General features: G+C 48.9%; 1 protein-coding gene across 15 annotated transcripts in view; it reads left to right on the top strand.

The window, feature by feature from the left end:
* The window catches only part of DGKZ (diacylglycerol kinase zeta), a 731,702-nt gene that overhangs the window by 506,290 nt on the left and 205,439 nt on the right, over positions 1 to 19,973 (top strand). For all 15 annotated transcript variants that reach the window (XM_069221731.1, XM_069221725.1, XM_069221730.1 and 12 more), the window contains 5 exons: positions 5,191 to 5,269; positions 6,289 to 6,344; positions 8,946 to 9,008; positions 12,406 to 12,479; positions 18,366 to 18,477. In XM_069221731.1, coding sequence (XP_069077832.1) covers positions 5,191 to 5,269; positions 6,289 to 6,344; positions 8,946 to 9,008; positions 12,406 to 12,479; positions 18,366 to 18,477 — 384 coding nt within the window. The remainder of the gene's footprint in view (positions 1 to 5,190; positions 5,270 to 6,288; positions 6,345 to 8,945; positions 9,009 to 12,405; positions 12,480 to 18,365; positions 18,478 to 19,973) is intronic.

The following is a 19,973-nucleotide window of genomic DNA, read 5'->3' as shown; positions in this document are numbered from 1 at the left end:
GGCGTCCTCTTCCGCTCTGATCATCACTGCCCACGGATACCTTGATAAATAATCTGCCAGATTAATGATGCCGGGTCGATACTCCACCTGACAGTTGTACTCTTGGAGCTGAAGCATCCACGTTTTGATCCTCGGTTGGGGCTTTCTAGGAAGTTCCTCTCAAAAAGGGAATGAAGGGTTTCTGATCGGTAATGAACACAAACGGCCAGCCGTAGACATACAAATGCAAGTATCTTTGTTCTGTGTCTGTGAGTGACCGGCTAGCAAATGCCACGGGGGCCCACTCTCCGTTCTTCGGCCGTTGCGTGAGAACTTCCCCTAATCTTTTCGACCCAGAATCCACAGCGATTGTAATTTCTCTTTGTGGGTCAAAGTACATGAGCATGGTGTTTGCTGACAAAGTGGCTTTGGTGGTTTGGAAGGCTCACTCCTGTACATCTCCCAGTGCCATGGAGTATCTGACTTAGTGAGCTACCGTAGAGGCTGCGTTAGGGTGGTCAGATCGAGGATGAAAAGGCCGCAGTAGTTGACCATATCCAAGAAGATGCAAACTTCTGACAATGGCAGGTGGTGCAGCTTCCTTGATGTCTCGCACCTTGTCCAGGTCTGGGGCGACACCTTCTACAGAGAACAAATATCCGAAAAAGTTTAGTCGCTGCTTTAAGAATTTACACTCGCTTTTATGACGGGTGAGTCAAGAGTCTTGGATTCTTTGGAGGACACTCCTTAGGCGTTCTTTGTGCTCTGGGATGGATTTCGCAAACACCAGGATATCATCACTGACATTTATCACACCTTGAAGATCAATGAGTAGTTTTCAGATGGTGTTTTGGAACACCTCTGCGGCGCTGGGTATGCCAGAGTTCAGCCGGCATTATCGCTGCAGCCCCACATGGGTTGAAAAAGTGGTGATGTAGAGTGATTCTTCGGTCAGGATGAGCTGATGATAGAATGACTGAAGGTCAACCTTGGAGAACCAGCATGCTCCACTCACCCAGCAAGTCACCCACAGTGGTGGTGAGATGGTGTTCTCTCCTGATCGCTTCATTAGGCAGCCTCATGTCCACACATAGGCGCACATCACCTGGTTGTTTGGGTTTCCTGGTTACTACTATTGGGGACACCCACTGGTTGGGCCCAGTCACTTTCTCTATTATACCAGCAGTTTCCAGCTTTTGAAGCTCCTTTTTGACCTGGGGTCTCAGGTGGAATGCTATTCTTCTTTGGCACAGGGCAACCAGCTGTACGGAGCGATCTGTATAAAGTTAGAGTTCCTTCCCTTTTAGACAACCTATCCCTTTAAACACCTTCAGGAACTCCGCTAGGATGTGTGATACTCCTTCCTGGTGTACTCCAGCCTAATACAGGGTGGAAGGGCTGGCTGGTACCCTTTACAGGGCCTAGCTTCTTTATGTATTGCTCATCGTGCAGGAGCTGACTTCCACTTCCTTTATGTGCTTGCTGTGGGGCCTGCAGACATTACATTTTGTGGGTGTTCTTATGTGGGGTCTCCCCTCTACTGCGTTGTCCTTGCAGGGCTCTGGGCACTGGGGTGTCTTGACACTACCTTTCTGCGTTCTTCAAGCTAGCCCGCGTGGTTTGACCCTTACCCCTGGCTGCATTGATAACAAGGCCTCATCGAACCCACCACGGCCCGCACTGGTTTCTGTCAGGTTGGGGTCACTTTGTGCAGCCTCCGTCCAAGTGGGAGTGAGGACTTGACCCGCGCAGCAGCAGCACTGCGCCTCCTACTGGAGCTCGCAGCCACCGCACTTGAGCATATAGCGGCTCAGGGATGTCAAATGGAGGGCTGGCTCGCCCTCGTCACCAATTAGTTCGTAAGGGATGTATATCCAACACAGTGCTACACTACACGATGCTTGCTATGGGAGGTATCATGAGTGCTCGATGAATGAGGCCTGCCCCCCCTCAATAAATCAGACGGAGGGTCTAATTGCTGCACGCCCGTCCGGATGGAACTTTTATTACCTGAGTCCACGTGAACACGAGGCCACACAATTAGGACCCTCAGAGCAGAGAACATTATATCACACCCTTGCATATCGTTATTAATGTCCTCATCCCACTTGCTAGTTACATCACTAGCGCAACATAACACATGGGGACTCACAAACATTTTCCCAGGGGCCAAAAAGTTTGGTCTGTGAGGTGTCTTAGGACCACATTGATGTCAGCGTGGTGGTGGTCTGGCAAGGGCTCTGGGGGGATTGGCCCTAAGGTAGGCATAGGCAAAGAAAAGGATATATTTTTAGTGGCTGAATTTAACAATGTGAAACCAGAAAACCTGGGATTAATCCCTGCTTTATAAGTTTTCCAAATTGTGTGATCCTAGGCAATTAAGTTAACTTTTCCTCCTTTTTTTCATTAGCCCATATAAGAAGACCCATAAATAGGCGATTTCATGGTGTGAGTTGTACAAAACCTGCTCATGTGTTTGATTTAATAAACAGTAGGAACTCAGGCCACCCAAAAGTCCACATAACAACGGAGTTGCCTCTTAAATTTACTACTGGCCTTGGTGTCAGGGTGGAGGGAAGGATTAAGTTTTCTAAATTCATGTTTGAAAACTATCACTTTTAAATGAGTACTTCTCAATGCACTGATATAATACATTGTACTAAGGTGAAAAGGTTCTGCGTGTTAACTAAATACACTTTTTGAATTTTTAAGAGTGTATCATATTTTCAGACTTTTGATGCAAGATGTCTTTAAAAACGAAGGTGTTTCAAAAGCTAATCGCAGGACTCCCTAGTTACTTCCCTTCTTTAACACCAATTAAGCTTGAAATAAATGATTGGCTGTTTATTTAATATTGTTTTATTATTAGTGCTGAGTCGAGTAAACCGCTGCCCAGTGCTCCTGTTTCCTGCATGTAAAGGTCAGGGGGCCCCATGTGGCCCGCGGGCCATACATTGAGTATCCATGCTCTATAGCATGGGTTCCTTCCATTGGCTGTGGGCTCTGCAGGGTAAGCTTAAACCCTCTACACGTCCCTTCCCAAAGCAGTAGAAGCTCTTAGAAACCTCTACCGTGGTTTTGGTTGTAGGGTTTTCTCTCTGCCTCATACTTCTCCCTTTGGTCATAGGTTCTTCTTCTGTACGGCTCTTTCCATTGCTACTGAGTTTCCTGTTGTATTTATGCTTCATGAAGCATTTTTAGCTTTTTTTCATTCTGCTGTAGGATACCTTCTTTGATCGTAGGTGCTGCTCTTTGGTCAGACTTACTTCTTTTGTTAGTAGGCTTTTCTCCAGTCTACTCATTCTAGGTTCTTCTCTTGGCTTGGTGTTTTTTCTTTGGGTGTCAGTGCTTCTCTGTGCCAGACCTTCTTTGGTTATAGGTTACCTACAAGCCTTGCTATTGAAGTACGTTGGCCCCTGGCTGCAGGGTTACTTTCCTCTGGGTAGTGGGTCTTTTTTCTTTTTTTATTTGCCTATTGCAGGGCATTGTTCATTTGGTTTCAAGAACTTCTCTATTTTGGGTTCTTCTTGATTGTTGGAGTTTCTACAGTAGAACGTTTTTGCTTTGCTTGGTAGTCTTTTGTGGGGGGGTTTCCTTCCCTTGGTTGCACATTTTACGTTCTGTAGGTGTCCTTACTTTACTTGAAAGTTCTTCTCTGACAGCATTACCTTGTCTTGCTTGTATGTTTTTTAATGGTAGTGTTCTTTCCTTAGTTGTATTTTCTTCTCGGGTAGGGTGTCCTTTCTTGGATGCAGGTTGTGTTTCGTGACCACTAGTGCTTTGGTTGCAGGTTTTCTGTGGTTCTTAGTATGGATGGTTGTGCTCCTTGTGGTTGGCTGTTCCTATGTTTCGCTGTTCTTCCTGTGGCTGGATGTTGTTCCTATGTTTCGCTGTTCTTCTTATGTTTCGCTGTTCTTCCTGTGGCTGGCTGTTCTTCCTGTGGTTGGCTATTCGTCCTGTGGTTGCCTGTTCTTCCTGTGGCTGGCTGTTGTTCCTGTGGTTGGCTGTTGTTCCTGTGGTTGGCTGTTGTTCCTGTGGTTGGCTATTCGTCCTGTGGCTGGCTGTTCTTCCTGTGGCTGGCTATTCGTCCTGTGGCTGGCTGTTCTTCCTGTGGTTGGCTGTTGTTCCTATTGTTGGCTGTTGTTCCTGTAGTTGGCTGTTGTTCTTGTGGTTAGATTTTCTTCCTGCTGTTGGCTGTTGTTCCCATGGTTGGCTGTTCTTCCTATGGTTGGCTGTTGTTCCTGCTGTTGGCTGTCGTTCCTGCAGTTGGCTGTTATTCCTGCAGTTGGCTGTTCTTCCTGCGGTTGGCTGTTCTTCCTGCAGTTGGCTGTTCTTCCTGCGGTCGGCTGTTTTTCCTGTGGTTGGCTGCTCTTCCTGTGGTTGGCTGTTCTTCCTATGATTGGCTGTTCTTCCTGTGGTTGGCTGTTCTTCCTATGATTGGCTGTTCTTCCTATGGTTGGCAGTTCTTCCTATGTTTCGCTGTTCTTCCTGTGGTTGGCTATTCTTCCTTTGGCTGGCTGCTCTTCCTGTGGTTGGCTATTCTTCCTAGGGTTGGCTGTTCTTCCTATGGTTGGCTGTTGTTCCTGCAGTTGGCTAGTCTTCCTATGGTTGGCTGTCGTTCCTGCGGTTGGCTGTCGTTCCTGCAGTTGGCTGTTCTTTTTGCAGTTGGCTGTTCTTTTTGCAGTTGGCTGCTCTTCCTGTGGTCGGCTGCTCTTCCTGTGGTCGGCTGTTCTTTCAGTGGTTGTAGGTTCTTCTCCAATTGAGTATTATTCCTTGATGGTGATTGTTTTCCTGTGACAAGGTATTACACATTTGGTTAATAATTCTTCTCTGTTTATCCTCTTTTGTCGTTTCTATAGTGCAGTATTCTAACTTGTTTGCGTTTTTTTTTCCCTCCGTGGGAGGTTCGTCTATTCGCTGTTAGTTTTTCTGTGGCAAGGTGTTTTTTCTTTGGTTGTGATAGTTTATTTCATAATACAATGGAGGTCTTCCTGTGGTGGTTGGAGTATCTGTGTTAAGGTGTCTTTCTTTTGCATGTAGTGTTTTCTGTGGTCGACCATCTGTCACTCAGATGTCATGTTGTGTTTATAACTTGTGGGGATGGAAAGCGATGTGGGTAACTTATGCAAGACAAGGGATAGGGAGATATAACGTGAGAAAGCAGCAGACATGGATGGCTCCTTTATTTATCCTCCTTGGGTTCCTCCCCAGCTCCCACTCGATGTCTTCAATAACTACTTCAGTCTGGGATTCGATGCCCGAGTCACGCTGGAGTTCCACGAATCTCGAGGTACGTTTATCACACTTTCAGTTGGGTCTTGTCGATGGATGGAGAACAGGGCAGCAAAGGTCTGGACCTGGTTAGAAAATGACAGTAGAATCACCTGGAATAATATCTTCTCCACTCCAAGCAAGTGAATTATGATGTCACCAGTGCTTAATTTGAGCCGGTGGTTTCCAGTGCTCAGCACCAGGACTTAATTGTCACACTGGCACTTGGCGGCCACATGGTGGTGCTCTTTTCAAATTTAGAGAGGAGCACAGCAATAGTTCTTTATTAATTCAATATACACTAAAATGACAAGTGCCTCCTGCCCAAGCCAGTCATATAGCTTAGGGGGCCTGGAATAGTCTGACTTGTCACACTTCTAGGAGTGCAATGGCTAGTAGTTGTGTTTGTACTGCATTGGCAGCACTGGAAGAGGTAATGGATGCTGCAAGTTGTGGTGGCATCCTTAAGAGGGCCCTGGCACTTATATGTTTACAAATTAAGCACTGGATGGCACCTCCTGGCCATGTGCACTTAGCCTCACACTGTCCCCAGTGTTCCTTACCCGCCTCTCACCTCATCCAAGGCCCTCTTATCCACACTCTGACCTGATGCCCCCCACCTCCAGTGGCCCCAAGCTGGACTTCAATGTGCACTGAGTTGGTCGTTTCCCATCTTAGATTGTCCCCTAGATCTTTAGTGGGGCCCTCGGAGCACTGCATTGAGTTGACAGGAGGGGTGGGAAGAGTTTAATTGATGATAGAGAGGGGGAGGACTGAGTTAAGAGGAAGAATGTAGAGAGCTGAGTAGAATGGGTCAGGGTGTAGGGTGGAGTTGATGGCAGGGCGAAGGGTGGGGTTGATGCCAGTTTGGCGAAGGGTGGAATTGACAGGAGCGATGAGGACGGGTGGGGTTGATTGGGGTGGTGGGGGAGGTGAATCATGAATACACAGAATTATACTGATTGTTTCTTCTCAAGCTCCTAACCATCTCTTCGCCACATCTTCACTGTTTCCCCTTCGCTGATCTTCCTCCCACAGAAGCCAATCCTGAGAAGTTCAACAGTCGGTTTCGGAATAAAATGTTTTATGCTGGGGTAAGTGAACCTCTGGGTCTGGGTGTTGGGGGTATAGGATGTGGGGGGGGGAGGGTATGTGAATCTCTGCTTCTGGGTTTTGGGGTATAGGATGTGGGGGTAGAGGGTATGTGAACCTCTGGATCTGGGTGTTGGGGGTATAGGAGGTGGGGGAGAGGGTAAGTGAACCTCTGATTCTGGGTGTTGGGGGTATAGGAGGTGGGGGGAGAGGGTAAGTGAACCTCTGGGTCTGGGTGTTGGGGGTATAGGATGTGGGGGGGGGAGGGAATGTGAACCTCTGGGTGTTGGGGGTATAGGAGGTGGGGGGAGGGGATGTGAACCTCTGGGTCTGGGTGTTGGGGGTATAGGAAGTGAGGGGTGTAGGGGGAGAGGGGATGTGAACCTCTGGGTCTGGGTGTTGGGGGTATAGGAAGTGAGGGGTGTGGGGGGGAAGGGATGTGAACCTCTGGTTCTGGGTGTTGGGGGTATAGGAGGTGGGGGGAGAGGGTAAGTGATCCTCTGGGTCTGGGTGTTGGGGTATAGGAGGTGGGGGAGAGGGTAAGTGATCCTCTGGGTCTGGGTGTTGGGGGTATAGGAGGTGGGGGGAGAGGGTAAGTGATCCTCTGGGTCTGGGTGTTGGGGTATAGGAGGTGGGGGGAGAGGGTAAGTGATCCTCTGGGTCTGGGTGTTGGGGGTATAGGATGTGGGGGGGAGAGGGTATGTGAATCTCTGCTTCTGGGTGTTGGGGTATAGGAGGTGGGGGAGAGGGTAAGTGAACCTCTGGTTCTGGGTGTTGGGGGTATCGGAGGTGGGGGGAGAGGGTAAGTGAACCTCTGGGTCTGGGTGTTGGGGGTATAGGATGTGGGGGGGGAGAGGGTATGTGAACCTCTGGGTGTTGGGGGTACAGGAGGTGGGGGGAGGGGATGTGAACCTCTGGGTCTGGGTGTTGGGGGTATAGGAAGTGAGGGGTGTAGGGGGGGAGGGGATGTGAACCTCTGGGTCTGGGTGTTGGGGGTATAGGAGGTGGGGAGGATGTGGGGTGAAAAGGTTGTGGGGGGGAGAGGAGATTTGGGGGGAGAGAGGATGTGCAGCTTCTGTTATGTGGTGTTTGGGAGGGGACCAGTGCTTCTGGGGTCTGTGGATGGGAAGAAGCAGTCCCTCTCCGTGGGGAGGGGAAGGGGCAGGTGCAGGCCTGGTTTTTAGTGCTGGAGAGAGGTTTGATGCAACTCCTATGTTGGGTTACAGAGGTGAGTGCTGCAGTTCTTGTCAGGCACGGGTGGTGCAGTGCTTGTCATGCACGGGAGGTGCAGTGCTTGTCATGCACGGGCGGTGCAGTGCTTGTCATGCACGGGTGGTGCAGTTCTTGTCATGCACTATTTGATAGCGGGTGCTGCAGTTCTTGTCAGGCACCATTAGATAGGTGTTGGTGCAGTTCTTGTCAGGCACTGTTTGATAGCGGGTGCTGCAGTTCTTGTCATGCACTATTTGATAGTGTTCACTGCAGTTCTTGTCATGCACTATTAGATAGCGGTTGCTGCAGAGTGGGTACGTGCAGCTCTCGGCCCTGTAGAGTGAAGTAGTACAGCGCTTGGCCCTGTAGCGATGGTAAGTGCAGCTCTTGGCCCTGTAGAGTGGGTACATTTAGCTCTTGGTCCTGTTGAGTGGGTAGCTGCAGGTCTTTGCCCGTTAGAGTGGGTAAGTGCAGCTCCTGGCCCTTTAGAGTGGGTAAGTGCAGCTCTTAGCCCTGTAGAGAAGACATGTGCAGGTCTTGACCCTGTAGAGTGGGTAGGTGCAGCTCTTAGCCCTATAGAGTAGACATGTGCAGCTCTTGGCCCTGTAGAGTTGGTAAGTACAGCTCATAGCCCTGTGGAGTAGACATGCAGGGTTTGACCCTGTAGAGTGGGTAAGTGCAGCTCTTAGACCTGTAGAGTAGACATGCGCAAGTCTTGACCCTGTAGAGTGAGTATGTGCAGCTCTTAGCCCTGTAGAGTAGACATGCACAAGTCTTGACCCTGTAGAGTGAGTATGTGCAGCTCTTGTTCCTGCAGAGTAGACATGTGAAGGTCCTGACCCTGTAGAGTGGGTGGGCACAGCTCTGAGCCTTCTAGAATAGACATGTGCAGGTCTTGACCCTGTGGAGTGGGTAAGTACAGCTCATAGCCCTGTGGAGTAGACATGTGCAAGTCTTGACCCTGTAGAGTGGGTAAGTACAGCTCTTAGCCCTGTAGAGTAGACATGCGCAAGTCTTGATCCTGTAGAGTGGGTAAGTACAGCTCTTGATCCTGCAGAGTAGGTGAGTACAGCTCATAGCCCTGTAGAGTGGACAGTTGTAGTTTTTGGCCCTGTAAAGTAGGTAGGTACAGATCTTTTATTCCTCTGGTGTTGGAGAGTGAATAGGTGCAGCTGTTGTTTTCCGGCCAACGGGGATTGCTGTGCAGCTGTGGTTGTTTGACTTCTGATGAGACACCTTTGGGGGTGTCTTGCAAGGACGGACATGATTTTGATGGGGTACGTCTGAACATGTTTTTTACTTTTCCCTCCTCCTCCTTCTCTCTCCCCACCTGCCCTTCCTTGCTCTACTCCTGGCGATGGTGCACCACCTGCCCCCTTGGTCCTCTGCAGACAGCCTTCTCCGACTTCCTAACGGGGAGCTCCAGAGACCTGGCCAAGCACATCAAGGTGGTGGTAAGTAGTGCCTGCCATGGCTGCGGAAGGTAGGGTTGGGGGCACAGGGGATGGTCTTGTAGGTAGAGTTCTGAGTGAGAGAACTAACACTCTGTTGGTGCTTTAAATTGGATGAAAAAAGGAGGGACTGTAATTTAGACCTGGCCAAACAAGCATAACCAGGAGCCCCTCCCAGAGGCGGGGCCTGTGTAATTGTGGGTGTGGTTTTGAGCACATGGACTAAACTACAGTGCTTCAACGTGCCCCTTGACCAGCATCTGGGATGTGTTTGTAAGTTTTCTTTTGTTGCATCCAGACATACCAATGTGGGCCTTCAACAGTCCACACCTTTGGGATTAGTGCCTACAATCTGCTAATTGTTCACAACAAAATTTATATCACTGATTATATCAAACATGAGTAATGCTGAATATATGAGACTGAATTAAATATTAATAAGGTCTTTGGAAGGGATAGTGGTCTTTGTGGTGTCTCAATCAGTCTTGTTCTTCCCTTCACATAACTTCCCTCTGCACTCTTTATGTTAGACACTGGTGCCACGTTCCTCCCTTCATCTTTCTGAAGTCCTTCATGTGCACATCCGACACGTCACCTCCCTCCTCTCCGCTACTGCCTTTTCACTCTCTCCTTCTGCATGTAGTTCCTTGTGTCACCCCCTTCTCCATGCCCCATCTCACTTATACACCTTACACACTCCACATAAGACCTCACACACCCACAACGCACACACACTACACATCACACCACACACTACACATCACACCACACACTACACATCACACCACACACGCCACATCACACCCCACACGCCACATCACACACACGCCACACACACCCAATACAAACTCCACACTCACCCAACACACACTCCACACCTCACTCCACACACCCCATACACATACCACACACACACCCCTTATTCACACTCATCCCACCCATGCACACTTCACACCTTACACACATGACACACATCCTATACACACTCCACATCACACTCCACACCCATATGCACTCCACACCACACACTCCATCTACAGGGAATGCAGAATTATTAGGCAAGTTGTATTTTTGAGGATTAATTTTATTATTGAACAACAACCATGTTCTCAATGAACCCAAAAAACTCATTAATATCAAAACTGAATATTTTTGGAAGTAGTTTTTAGTTTGTTTTTAGTTTTAGCTATGTTAGGGGGATATCTGTGTGTGCAGGTGACTATCACTGTGCATAATTATTAGGCAACTTAACAAAAAAAAATATATACCCATTTCAATTATTTATCATTACCAGTGAAACCAATATAACATCTCAACATTCACAAATATACATTTCTGACATTCAAAAACAAAACAAAAACAAATCAGTGACCAATATAGCCACCTTTCTTTGCAAGGACACTCAAAAGCCTGCCATCCATGGATTCTGTCAGTGTTTTGATCTGTTCACCATCAACATTGCGTGCAGCAGCAACCACAGCCTCCCAGACACTGTTCACTGTTTTCCCTCCTTGTAAATCTCACATTTGATGATGGACCACAGGTTCTCAATGGGGTTCAGATCAGGTGAACAAGGAGGCCATGTCATTAGATTTCCTTCTTTTATACCCTTTCTTGCCAGCCACGCTGTGGAGTACTTGGACGCGTGTGATGGAGCATTGTCCTGCATGAAAATCATGTTTTTCTTGAAGGATGCAGACTTCTTCCTGTACCACTGCTTGAAGAAGGTGTCTTCCAGGAACTGGCAGTAGGACTGGGAGTTGAGCTTGACTCCATCCTCAACCCGAAAAGGCCCCACAAGCTCATCTTTGATGATACCAGCCCAAACCAGTACTCCACCTCCACCTTGCTGGCGTCTGAGTCGGACTGGAGCTCTCTGCCCTTTACCAATCCAGCCACGGGCCCATCCATCTGGCCCATCAAGACTCACTCTCATTTCATCAGTCCATAAAACCTTAGAAAAATCAGTCTTGAGATATTTCTTGGCCCAGTCTTGACGTTTCAGCTTGTGTGTTTTGTTCAGTGGTGGTCGTCTTTCAGCCTTTCTTACCTTGGCCATGTCTCTGAGTATTGCACACCTTGTGCTTTTGGGCACTCCAGTGATGTTGCAGCTCTGAAATATGGCCAAACTGGTGGCAAGTGGCATCGTGGCAGCTGCACGCTTGACTTTTCTCAGTTCATGGGCAGTTATTTTGCGCCTTGGTTTTTCCACACGCTTCTTGCGACCCTGTTGACTATTTTGAATGAAACGCTTGATTGTTCGATGATCACGCTTCAGAAGCTTTGCAATTTTAAGAGTGCTGCATCCCTCTGCAAGATATCTCACTATTTTTGACTTTTCTGAGCCTGTCAAGTCCTTCTTTTGACCCATTTTGCCAAAGGAAAGGAAGTTGCCTAATAATTATGCACACCTGATATAGGGTGTTGATGTCATTAGACCACACCCCTTCTCATTACAGAGATGCACATCACCTAATATGCTTAATTGGTAATAGGCTTTCGAGCCTATACAGCTTGGAGTAAGACAACATGCATAAAGAGGATGATGTGGTCAAAATACTCATTTGCCTAATAATTCTGCACTCCCTGTAATTCCATACATACACCACATACACACACTCTTCACATACCAGCGTGCACATGTGCCTCATACACATCACACACACCACATACACCGTAAATACACACTCCACATCACTTCACACACACATACCATACACACACTCCACATCACACCACACCCCCACACAAATGACACACATGGCACATGCAACATACACCCACCTCGTACACACTCCACAGACAACTCACATCACACCACACACACGCCAAAAACACTCCATATACACATACTGTACATCGCACAACACACTCCACACCACACCGCGTACATCCGCGATCTGTAAACATAGCATTTTATTTTCCATTATTTCGACAGCTGTATAACTCCTTAACAGACTTCCTTATGGAATCACAACCAAAATTGGCACATGTGGCAAAAAAATAAAGAAACACAACATCTGGAAAAGCAAGTGCTGTTAGGCAGTGCCTGGAGTGGAGCAGGTGAACTGTAAACAAGGGCTGTATCGCTTCCATGGATTACCTTAAGAGTTTCTGCAGTTGTTGAGAAATCGATCAGTGTTTTGTTTGCAAGATTAAGGACACAATATAGAGACCTGCTTTAATGCCTGAGACCAGGGAGGACCACACCTCTCTTATAGCCTTGCACGGCCTTCCACAGCCTGGGGGCGCAGGGGTTCTTTGCGCGCGCGGCATGTTTGAGAGGCTCCTGTTGCTATTCTCTGCATGGGGGTAAGGAAGGAGCTATGGGGGTTATGCAGGTCCTGGACCTATGGAGTGACATCAGATGCATTGATGCTCTCTTCTCTCTGCTCTTCAGTGCGACGGGACGGACCTGACCTCCAAGATCCAGGAGCTGAAGCTGCAATGCATCGTGTTTCTCAACATCCCCCGGTAAGAGCAGTGGTGGGCAGGAGCTTGAAGCAGAGTGGGCCTAGTGTCTCAAGCTGTCTCCAGGGAGACCCCCCACACCCTCAAATGATGTTTCTTGGAAAAATAGGGACAAACTTTTCATGTTACAGCATAATTTTCCATGTAGTCTGTCTGAAAGGGTATATGTTTACATTTCTGAATGTTACTAGTACCACATTCCAATGCCCCAGGAACCCACACAGCTGTAATGTGTGTGGTGTGTACCAGGCCTGAGGATGAGTGTGTTGATGGTGAAGTTGTTGGGTGTGATGGGCTGGTTGAGAGTACTGTCAGTTTCTTAACCTGGTGGTAGAAGCAGGCATGATATACTCGACTTACCTCTGGTCCCTACCTGACTGGCCACCTGATTTTAAAAAACATGCCACCGTGTAGCAGCGTGTATTGCGAACGTTGCATGAATACCTGCTCACCAGCGCTGCACGGTGCCTACCTAAAGCAGTAGGTCCAGTTTTAAACAATGTGGCAGCACATGGTGGCCAACACTCCAGTTGTGCCAGTTAATAATCCTGCAATCTGTACGAGACAGACAGATCAGTGATGCACCAGCCACACTCTGTTATGATGGGGTCTCTGTTTGGCTCTGATTATAGCTCCTCTAACTGCATATGTTTAGCACAGTAAGTGCTGTGTGGCACCCGTCTACCAAAGCCCGGGGCTAGAGATGACTGCTGACTCTTAAAGTTGCTTATTCTCGGGTATCATATGATCAGTAAGTCACCAATGCCAGTTCTATAAAACAAAATCTAACCAATGACACGTGTGCGCAGTTTTGGATAAGGTACCAAGGTTTTTAAAACATTGCTCATAGATATGGGTCAACTTTAATGAGGTAATTGTGCACCTGGCATAACATTTCAAAGCTGACATCTTTTCATGGAGTCAACAAGTTTCGGCGCTCTTTTTAGGGTTCAGCATCAGGACCTGGGTACCCTAAAAAATATACTCACTCAACTATTGATTGCGTTCTCTGGAAAGTAGAGGACACTGGAAGACCTCATCAGTGGATGATTAAATCACCTCTCTAGGGAGCTACTTCCACGAGAGCGGGCAGCTTCTTTGAGATTTTTCAATATGAGATTTTGTAGAGCCAGAGTCCTGATAAAGGTGTGGTATTACTGAAATGGCCTTTGAGGAGCTGAGCAAAAACTACTGAAAAGCAACCAGGATGCATGGCAATATTCATATGGATGAGTTGGGAAGGGGGATTTCACAAGCTCAACTCACCAAAGGCACTACTGGCTACAGAGATCTCAGCAGGTGCTGCTAAACCTGCTGGTTTAGTGCAGAAATGGATCTGGACACTGGCACGCACATAGCTGAAGAATGGTAAACTTTGTATCCTCGTACCAGAAAGTGGAGAGCCCCTTCTAATGGCTTCCACATAGTCCTTAATTTTCTAAGCTGAATGGGGGAGAGGGGGAGAATAAACATTTCTGTAATTACCTGCCTGTTAAGTTTAAGCTGGAACAGAACCTTCTTGCTTTAAAAAAAATGATGAAACCATGTGTGAATTATAAACCAGGCAGAGGCCTTTCCTGGAGAAAGTTTAGTCAGTCTGACTAACTGGAGACTGCAATAGATGGTTAAGATGTCTTATGTTTTTAATGTAGTGTTGTGATGTATACAGCACCATACAACCTAGGATACAAATTCTTAAATTACAGAAGTAACTTGTATAGATACAAATCTTTTAGGTTTGTTGCCATTTTTAAACTCAAGTACATACTCTCTCAAATGTTACTGTAACAATGATCAAGAAATGCACTGATAGCTGAAATCTGTCAGGTGTTATCCAAAATTATTACTAGGCCAAGCTCTAGAGCCTCCAGATGTTGGTCCACCACCCAAATACTTGGGGCAGCTTTTCTGCTGGACATAACTGGACAGTGAAAAATAGGGTGACAGGGGACTCAGTATCTAAATGGCACCTTCTCCCCTTCAGCCTTAGGATGCCATGCCACAGTCCGAAGAGTTAATGGCCTGACGCTAAATATAAAAAACATCTAGCTCCTCGTGAGGCTGGGGTTCAGATCAGCATTCAAGTAGGGTTGGGGAGCCCTGCTATGGATGGCAGTGCACTGGGTATTATAGCCGCATTCCTTTGGTCACTCAGGAACAGCAGAAAATGGTAGAAAGTCAAGAGAGTCAATTAAGGGATTCTCCAATGGCCAACTGATCCAACGCCTTTACAGAATACGCAGTAGCGCTTTCATTGGCAGCAAGCAAAAAGAAAGATTGCATGTTTGCAGACATATGTGACTTTTATAGTGTAGACCTTGCGAGTAACCAGTGTGAGTGCCGTAGAAAGGATTAAAGTGAGGTGAGGAGGGGCAGACAAGTGGAAGGTATTAGGCAAGAGTAGGATGAATAGCGGTCCTGAGGAAAGCATCCTCCCGGCTCTTCCAAGGTGTTTGTGATTCTGACAAAAGTACGCACTGTTGAGGAAAAGTCCACTGACCTGACCTAGGCTCTCTCCTATGAAGCAATTAGTCTCAAATTGTTGCTGAGGTCCAGTTGAGGTTTGCCCCATTGGCATGAGTGATCTAGAAGGCTTGGCTACTGTGTGATTCTCCAGGCACCTTATTAGAAAAAAGATAAAATGCACAGAAGCTGCTGTTTCTGTTGACAAGCTGTCATAGTTTGAAGGCCAAGCAGTGGCTATTTTAAAACATTTTCATCAGTAGAACTAAATAAGCACTGGGGTCAAACAACTTACTCGCTGTCCCTGCTCTGCTGAAGGGCTACTCAAGGTTCCCCACTCTTTCCCTTTCATTATCAATATTTTCATGAATTGAGCCTGCAAACTTCTCAATAAGCCGGACACCACATTTCTCTCTGGCCCCGCTGCTTCCTCAACTCATTGAAGAAGTGGATGGGCAGAGCGGCCGCCAACTCAACAGGTGCAAGTACCCCAATCATGGTACTGAAGCTGTGCACATCCCTAAGTCTCCCTCTGTCCTACATCCTACATCACACCAGCTTCTCTGCGTCTCACATTCAGAGCCTGAGCTTTCATACATCAGGGCCCACTCAGATAGGACCAAAAGTAGATTCTTCAAACTTAAGTTCCCAAGAAAGGCCTTGTCATGCTCTGATTTAGTAGTCACTGACTCAGTGGTCTTCTCAAGCCTGGGCTATGCCAGCATCCTCCTCTTGGGTAGTAAACCGCACGGGTCCCAGACAGTGCAAAGCTTGCCAGTAGACCACATATCCCTCGCCCTGCCTGAGCGACATTGACTTTCGGATTCAACAACAACAATCTCAGCTTCCTCCTACTCACATGTATGTGCCTGTGTGAACCCTCTGTGACACAGCATGCAGTTACACACCTTATTAACTTAGCAGGTGGACTCCCACATCCTCCTTCAAGCACCAAGCTATAGATTCACTGGAAGAGGTGGTCAGGCACAGACCGTGGGAATAATCTCACTCTTGCAGCCGAGGCTCGACTTCCCCTTTCCTTTATGTAAGCTTCAGAATTTCTCCTCCTCTCACATAAGACCCTACTGTGGTCTGAAGCAATCCGCGGTACAAGGAGCAGTGTCACTGACTTTTTTCGTCAATACCACCACCGTATGTCCAGCGCCAACCTACGTCCACCTCCACTGTGCTCTTGTTATCAAAGCGCCTCTTGAAATGGTTGAGATAATATTGAGCACTGTTCAGATCTACTGGTCTCAGAGAGCCTCAATTGTGCCTTATGGATGACAAACCACTCATTTCCCCTCTTCATTACCCTTAGTAAATCCTTCTGTAGACTGGGGCTTATCCTTTGGTGTGAGGGCATCTTGGACATCGGGCAGAGTTGATCTATGCGCTTAAGGAATTCAAAGCATTGTGGATCTGGGGAGTTCTGTGGACTCACAACCTCTGGACAAGGAGGCAGGATTATCAAACTCTTCTGTCCGCGCTTGGTCAGGATGGCAGGAGCCCACAGGCTGTCCAGTCAGTGTGTCCACAGTGTCATAGAGTGCCAAGCTACTTATGCTTCTAGAATACTCAGTTTCAAAGGAATCCCAGCCCCTCAACCCTCAACTTTAGGCAGGTTCTGTGCTCTCTCGGACACTGTGTTGTGGTGACTTTAGGCAGGTTCTGTGCTCTCTCGGACACTGTGTTGTGGTGACTTTAGGCAGGTTCTGTGCTCTTGAATACTGTGTTGTGGTGACTTTAGGCAGGTTCTGTGCTCTCTCGCACACTGTTGTGGTGACATTAGGCAGGTTCTGTGCTCTCTCAGACACTGTGTTGTGGTGACTTTAGGCAGGTTCTGTGCTCTCTTGGAAACTGTTGTGGTGACTTTAGGCAGGTTCTGTGCTCTGTGCTCTCTCGGACACTGTGTTGTGGTGACTTTAGGCAGGTTCTGTGCTCTCTCGCACACTGTTGTGGTGACATTAGGCAGGTTCTGTGCTCTCTCAGACACTGTGTTGTGGTGACTCTAGGCAGGTTCTGTGCTCTCTTGGAAACTGTTGTGGTGACTTTAGGCAGGTTCTGTGCTCTGTGCTCTCTCGGATACTGCGTTGTGGTGACTTTAGGCAGGTTCTGTGCTCTCTTGAACACTGTCTGGTGGTGACTTTAGGCAGGTTCTGTGCTGTTGAATACTGTGTTGTGGTGACTTTGGGCAGGTTCTGTGCTCTCGCGGATACTGTGTTGTGACTTTAGGCAGGTTCTGTGCACTCTTGGATACTCTGTTGTGGTGACTTTAGGCAGGTTCTGTGCTCTTGGATACTGTGTTGTGACTGGGCAGGTTCTGTGCTCTCTCGGATACTAATGCATTATGTTGACTTTAGGCAGGTTCTGTGCTCTCTCGGATACTAATGCATTATGTTGACTTTAGGCAGATTCTGTGCTCTCTTGGACACTGTTGGGGTGACTTTAGGTAGGTTCTGTGCTCTCTTCGACACTGTGTTGTGGTGACTTTAGGCAGGTTCTGTGCTCTCTTGGATACTGTGTTGTGGTGACTTTGGTCAGGTTCTGTGCTCTCTTGGATACTGTGTTGTGGTGCCTTTAGGCAGGTTTTGTGCTCTTTTGCACACTGTGTTGTGGTGAATTTGGGCAGGTTCTGTGCTGTCTTGGAATACTGTGTTGTGGTGACTTTAGGCAGGTTCTGTGCTCTCTCGGACACTGTGTTGTGGTGACTTTAGGCAGGTTCTGTGCTCTTGAATACTGTGTTGTGGTGACTTTGGGTAGGTTCTGTGCTCTCTCGGATACTGTGTTGTGGTGACTTTAGGCAGGTTCTGTGCTCTTTTGGACACTGTGTTGTGGTGACTTTGGGCAGGTTCTGTGCTCTCTTGGATACTGTGTTATGGTGACTTTAGGCAGGTTCTGGGCTCTTTTGGATACTGTGTTGTGGTGACTTTAGGCAGGTTCTGGGCTCTCTCTGACATTGTGTTCTGGTGACTTTAGGCAAGTTCTGTGCTCTCTTGGATACTGTGTTGTGGTGGCTTTAGGCAGGTTCTGTGCTCTCTTGGATACTGTGTTGTGGTGACTTTAGGAAAGTTCTGTGCTCTCTTGGACACTGTTGTGGTGACTTTAGGCAGGTTCTGTGCTTTCTTGGACACTGTTGTGGTGACTTTTGGCAGGTTCTGTGCTCTCTTGGACACTGTGTTATGGTGACTTTTGGCAGGTTCTGTGCTCTCTTGGACACTGTGTTGTGGTGACTTTGGGCAGGTTCTGTGCTCTCTAGGACACTGTGATGTGGAGACTTTAGACTTTTGTACTCTTGAATACTATGTTGTGGTGAGGTTAGGCAGGTTCTGTGCTCTCTTGGATACTAATGCATTATGTTGACTTTAGGCAGGGGCTGTGCTGTTTCTTTTCATGAATAGATAATGCTTTCTTTACGTTATGCAGGTACTGTGCGGGCACCATGCCATGGGGTAATCCAGGAGAGCACCATGACTTTGAGCCCCAGCGGCATGACGACGGCTGCATCGAAGTCATCGGTTTCACCATGGCGTCTCTGGTAGGTATTGCAGTCTGAGGCGGTCGTGTTAACTCATGTGCCTAAAGAGTCACTGGTACCCAGGGCAGGGCATATGCTAGATGTTTACAGGCCACCTACAAAGACCCAGTACAGGGTAGAGCATATCTGAGGCAAGAGTCAGCAGCTGATGCAAAAGAGGTAGTGTGTGATGCTGAGTCTGTAAAACAGGACTAGGTCAAAGTGAGGCTAAGTATGGGGCATGTCCCAAGTATGGGCCACTTCTAAATGTTTATCCCTGTCTTTAAAGTTATGAGTTGCTGGTGTCAGTACAAGCATGGCCCCTGCTTGCCCGCCCTATGCGTGGGCTCTCCACCTGCTGGCCCTTTCATGGCCCCTGCTGGCTGGCCTGTGTGCGGACCCTGTTCGCTGGCACTTGCGTGGCCACTGCTGGCTGCCCCATGTGTGGGCTCTGTCGCTGGCCTTGTCATGGCCCCTACTTGGTGGCCCGTATGTGGCACTGGCTGGCCTGTGCCTGGCGCCAGCTGGCTGGCTGGCCCATGCATGGCTATGTCTGGCTGGCTGGCCAGTGTGTGGCCCTTTGCTTGCTGATTCATGTATGGCCCCTGCTGTCTGTCCCTCGCATGGCCCCTGCTGGCTGGCTAATGTATGCATGGCCCCTGCTGGCTGGCTAGTCTATGCATGGCCCCTGCTGGCTGGCTAGTCTATGCATGGCCCCTGCTGGCTGGCTAGTGTATGCATGGCCCCTGCTGGCTGGCCTGTGCCTGGCCATGGCTGGCTGGCCTGTGCCTGGCCCCTGCTGGCTGGACCGTGCCTGGCCCCTGCTGGCTGGACCATGCGTAGCCTCTGTTGACTGGCACATGAGTGACCACTGCTGACTGGCTAGTCTATGCATTGCCCCTGCTGGCTAGCACTTGTGTGGCCTCTACTGGCTGGCCCATGTCTGGCCCCTGCTGGCTGGACTGTGCGTATCCTCTGCTGGCCACTGGTGCGTGGCCCCTGGTGGCTGGGTCATGCCTGGCCCCTGTTGGCTAACCCATGAGTGGCCCCTTCTGTGGCCCCTGGTGGCTGTGTCACGCGCGGCCCTTGCTGGCTGCCCCACGGCCCTAGCGGCCTGCACCACACGCAGCCCTAGCGGGCTGTCCCACGCACGACCCTTGCTGGCTGTCCCACTCATGACCCTTGCTGGCTGTCCCATGCCTGACCCCTGCTGGCTGGCTCATGCCTGGCCCCTGTTGGCTAACCCATGAGTGGCCCCTCCTGGCTAGACCTTGCTCAGCCCTTGCTGGCTGTTTCACACACGGCCCTTGCTGGCTGTTTCACGTGCGGCCCTTACTGGCTGCCCCAGGCGCGGCCCTTTCTGGCTGCCCCAGGAGCGGCCCTTTCTGGCTGCCCCAGGAGCGGCCCTTTCTGGCTGCCCCAGGCGTGGCCCTTGCTGGCTGTCCCAGGCGCGACCCTTGCTGGCTGTCCCAGGCGCGGCCCTTGCTGGCTTTCCCAGGCGCCGCCCTTGCTGCCTG

The sequence above is a fragment of the Pleurodeles waltl genome, chromosome 3_1 (assembly GCF_031143425.1).
Source record: "Pleurodeles waltl isolate 20211129_DDA chromosome 3_1, aPleWal1.hap1.20221129, whole genome shotgun sequence".
Taxonomy (NCBI): domain Eukaryota; kingdom Metazoa; phylum Chordata; class Amphibia; order Caudata; family Salamandridae; genus Pleurodeles; species Pleurodeles waltl.
The sequence above is the reverse complement of the archived record's forward strand: the minus strand, read 5'-3'. Positions and strand labels throughout refer to the sequence as shown.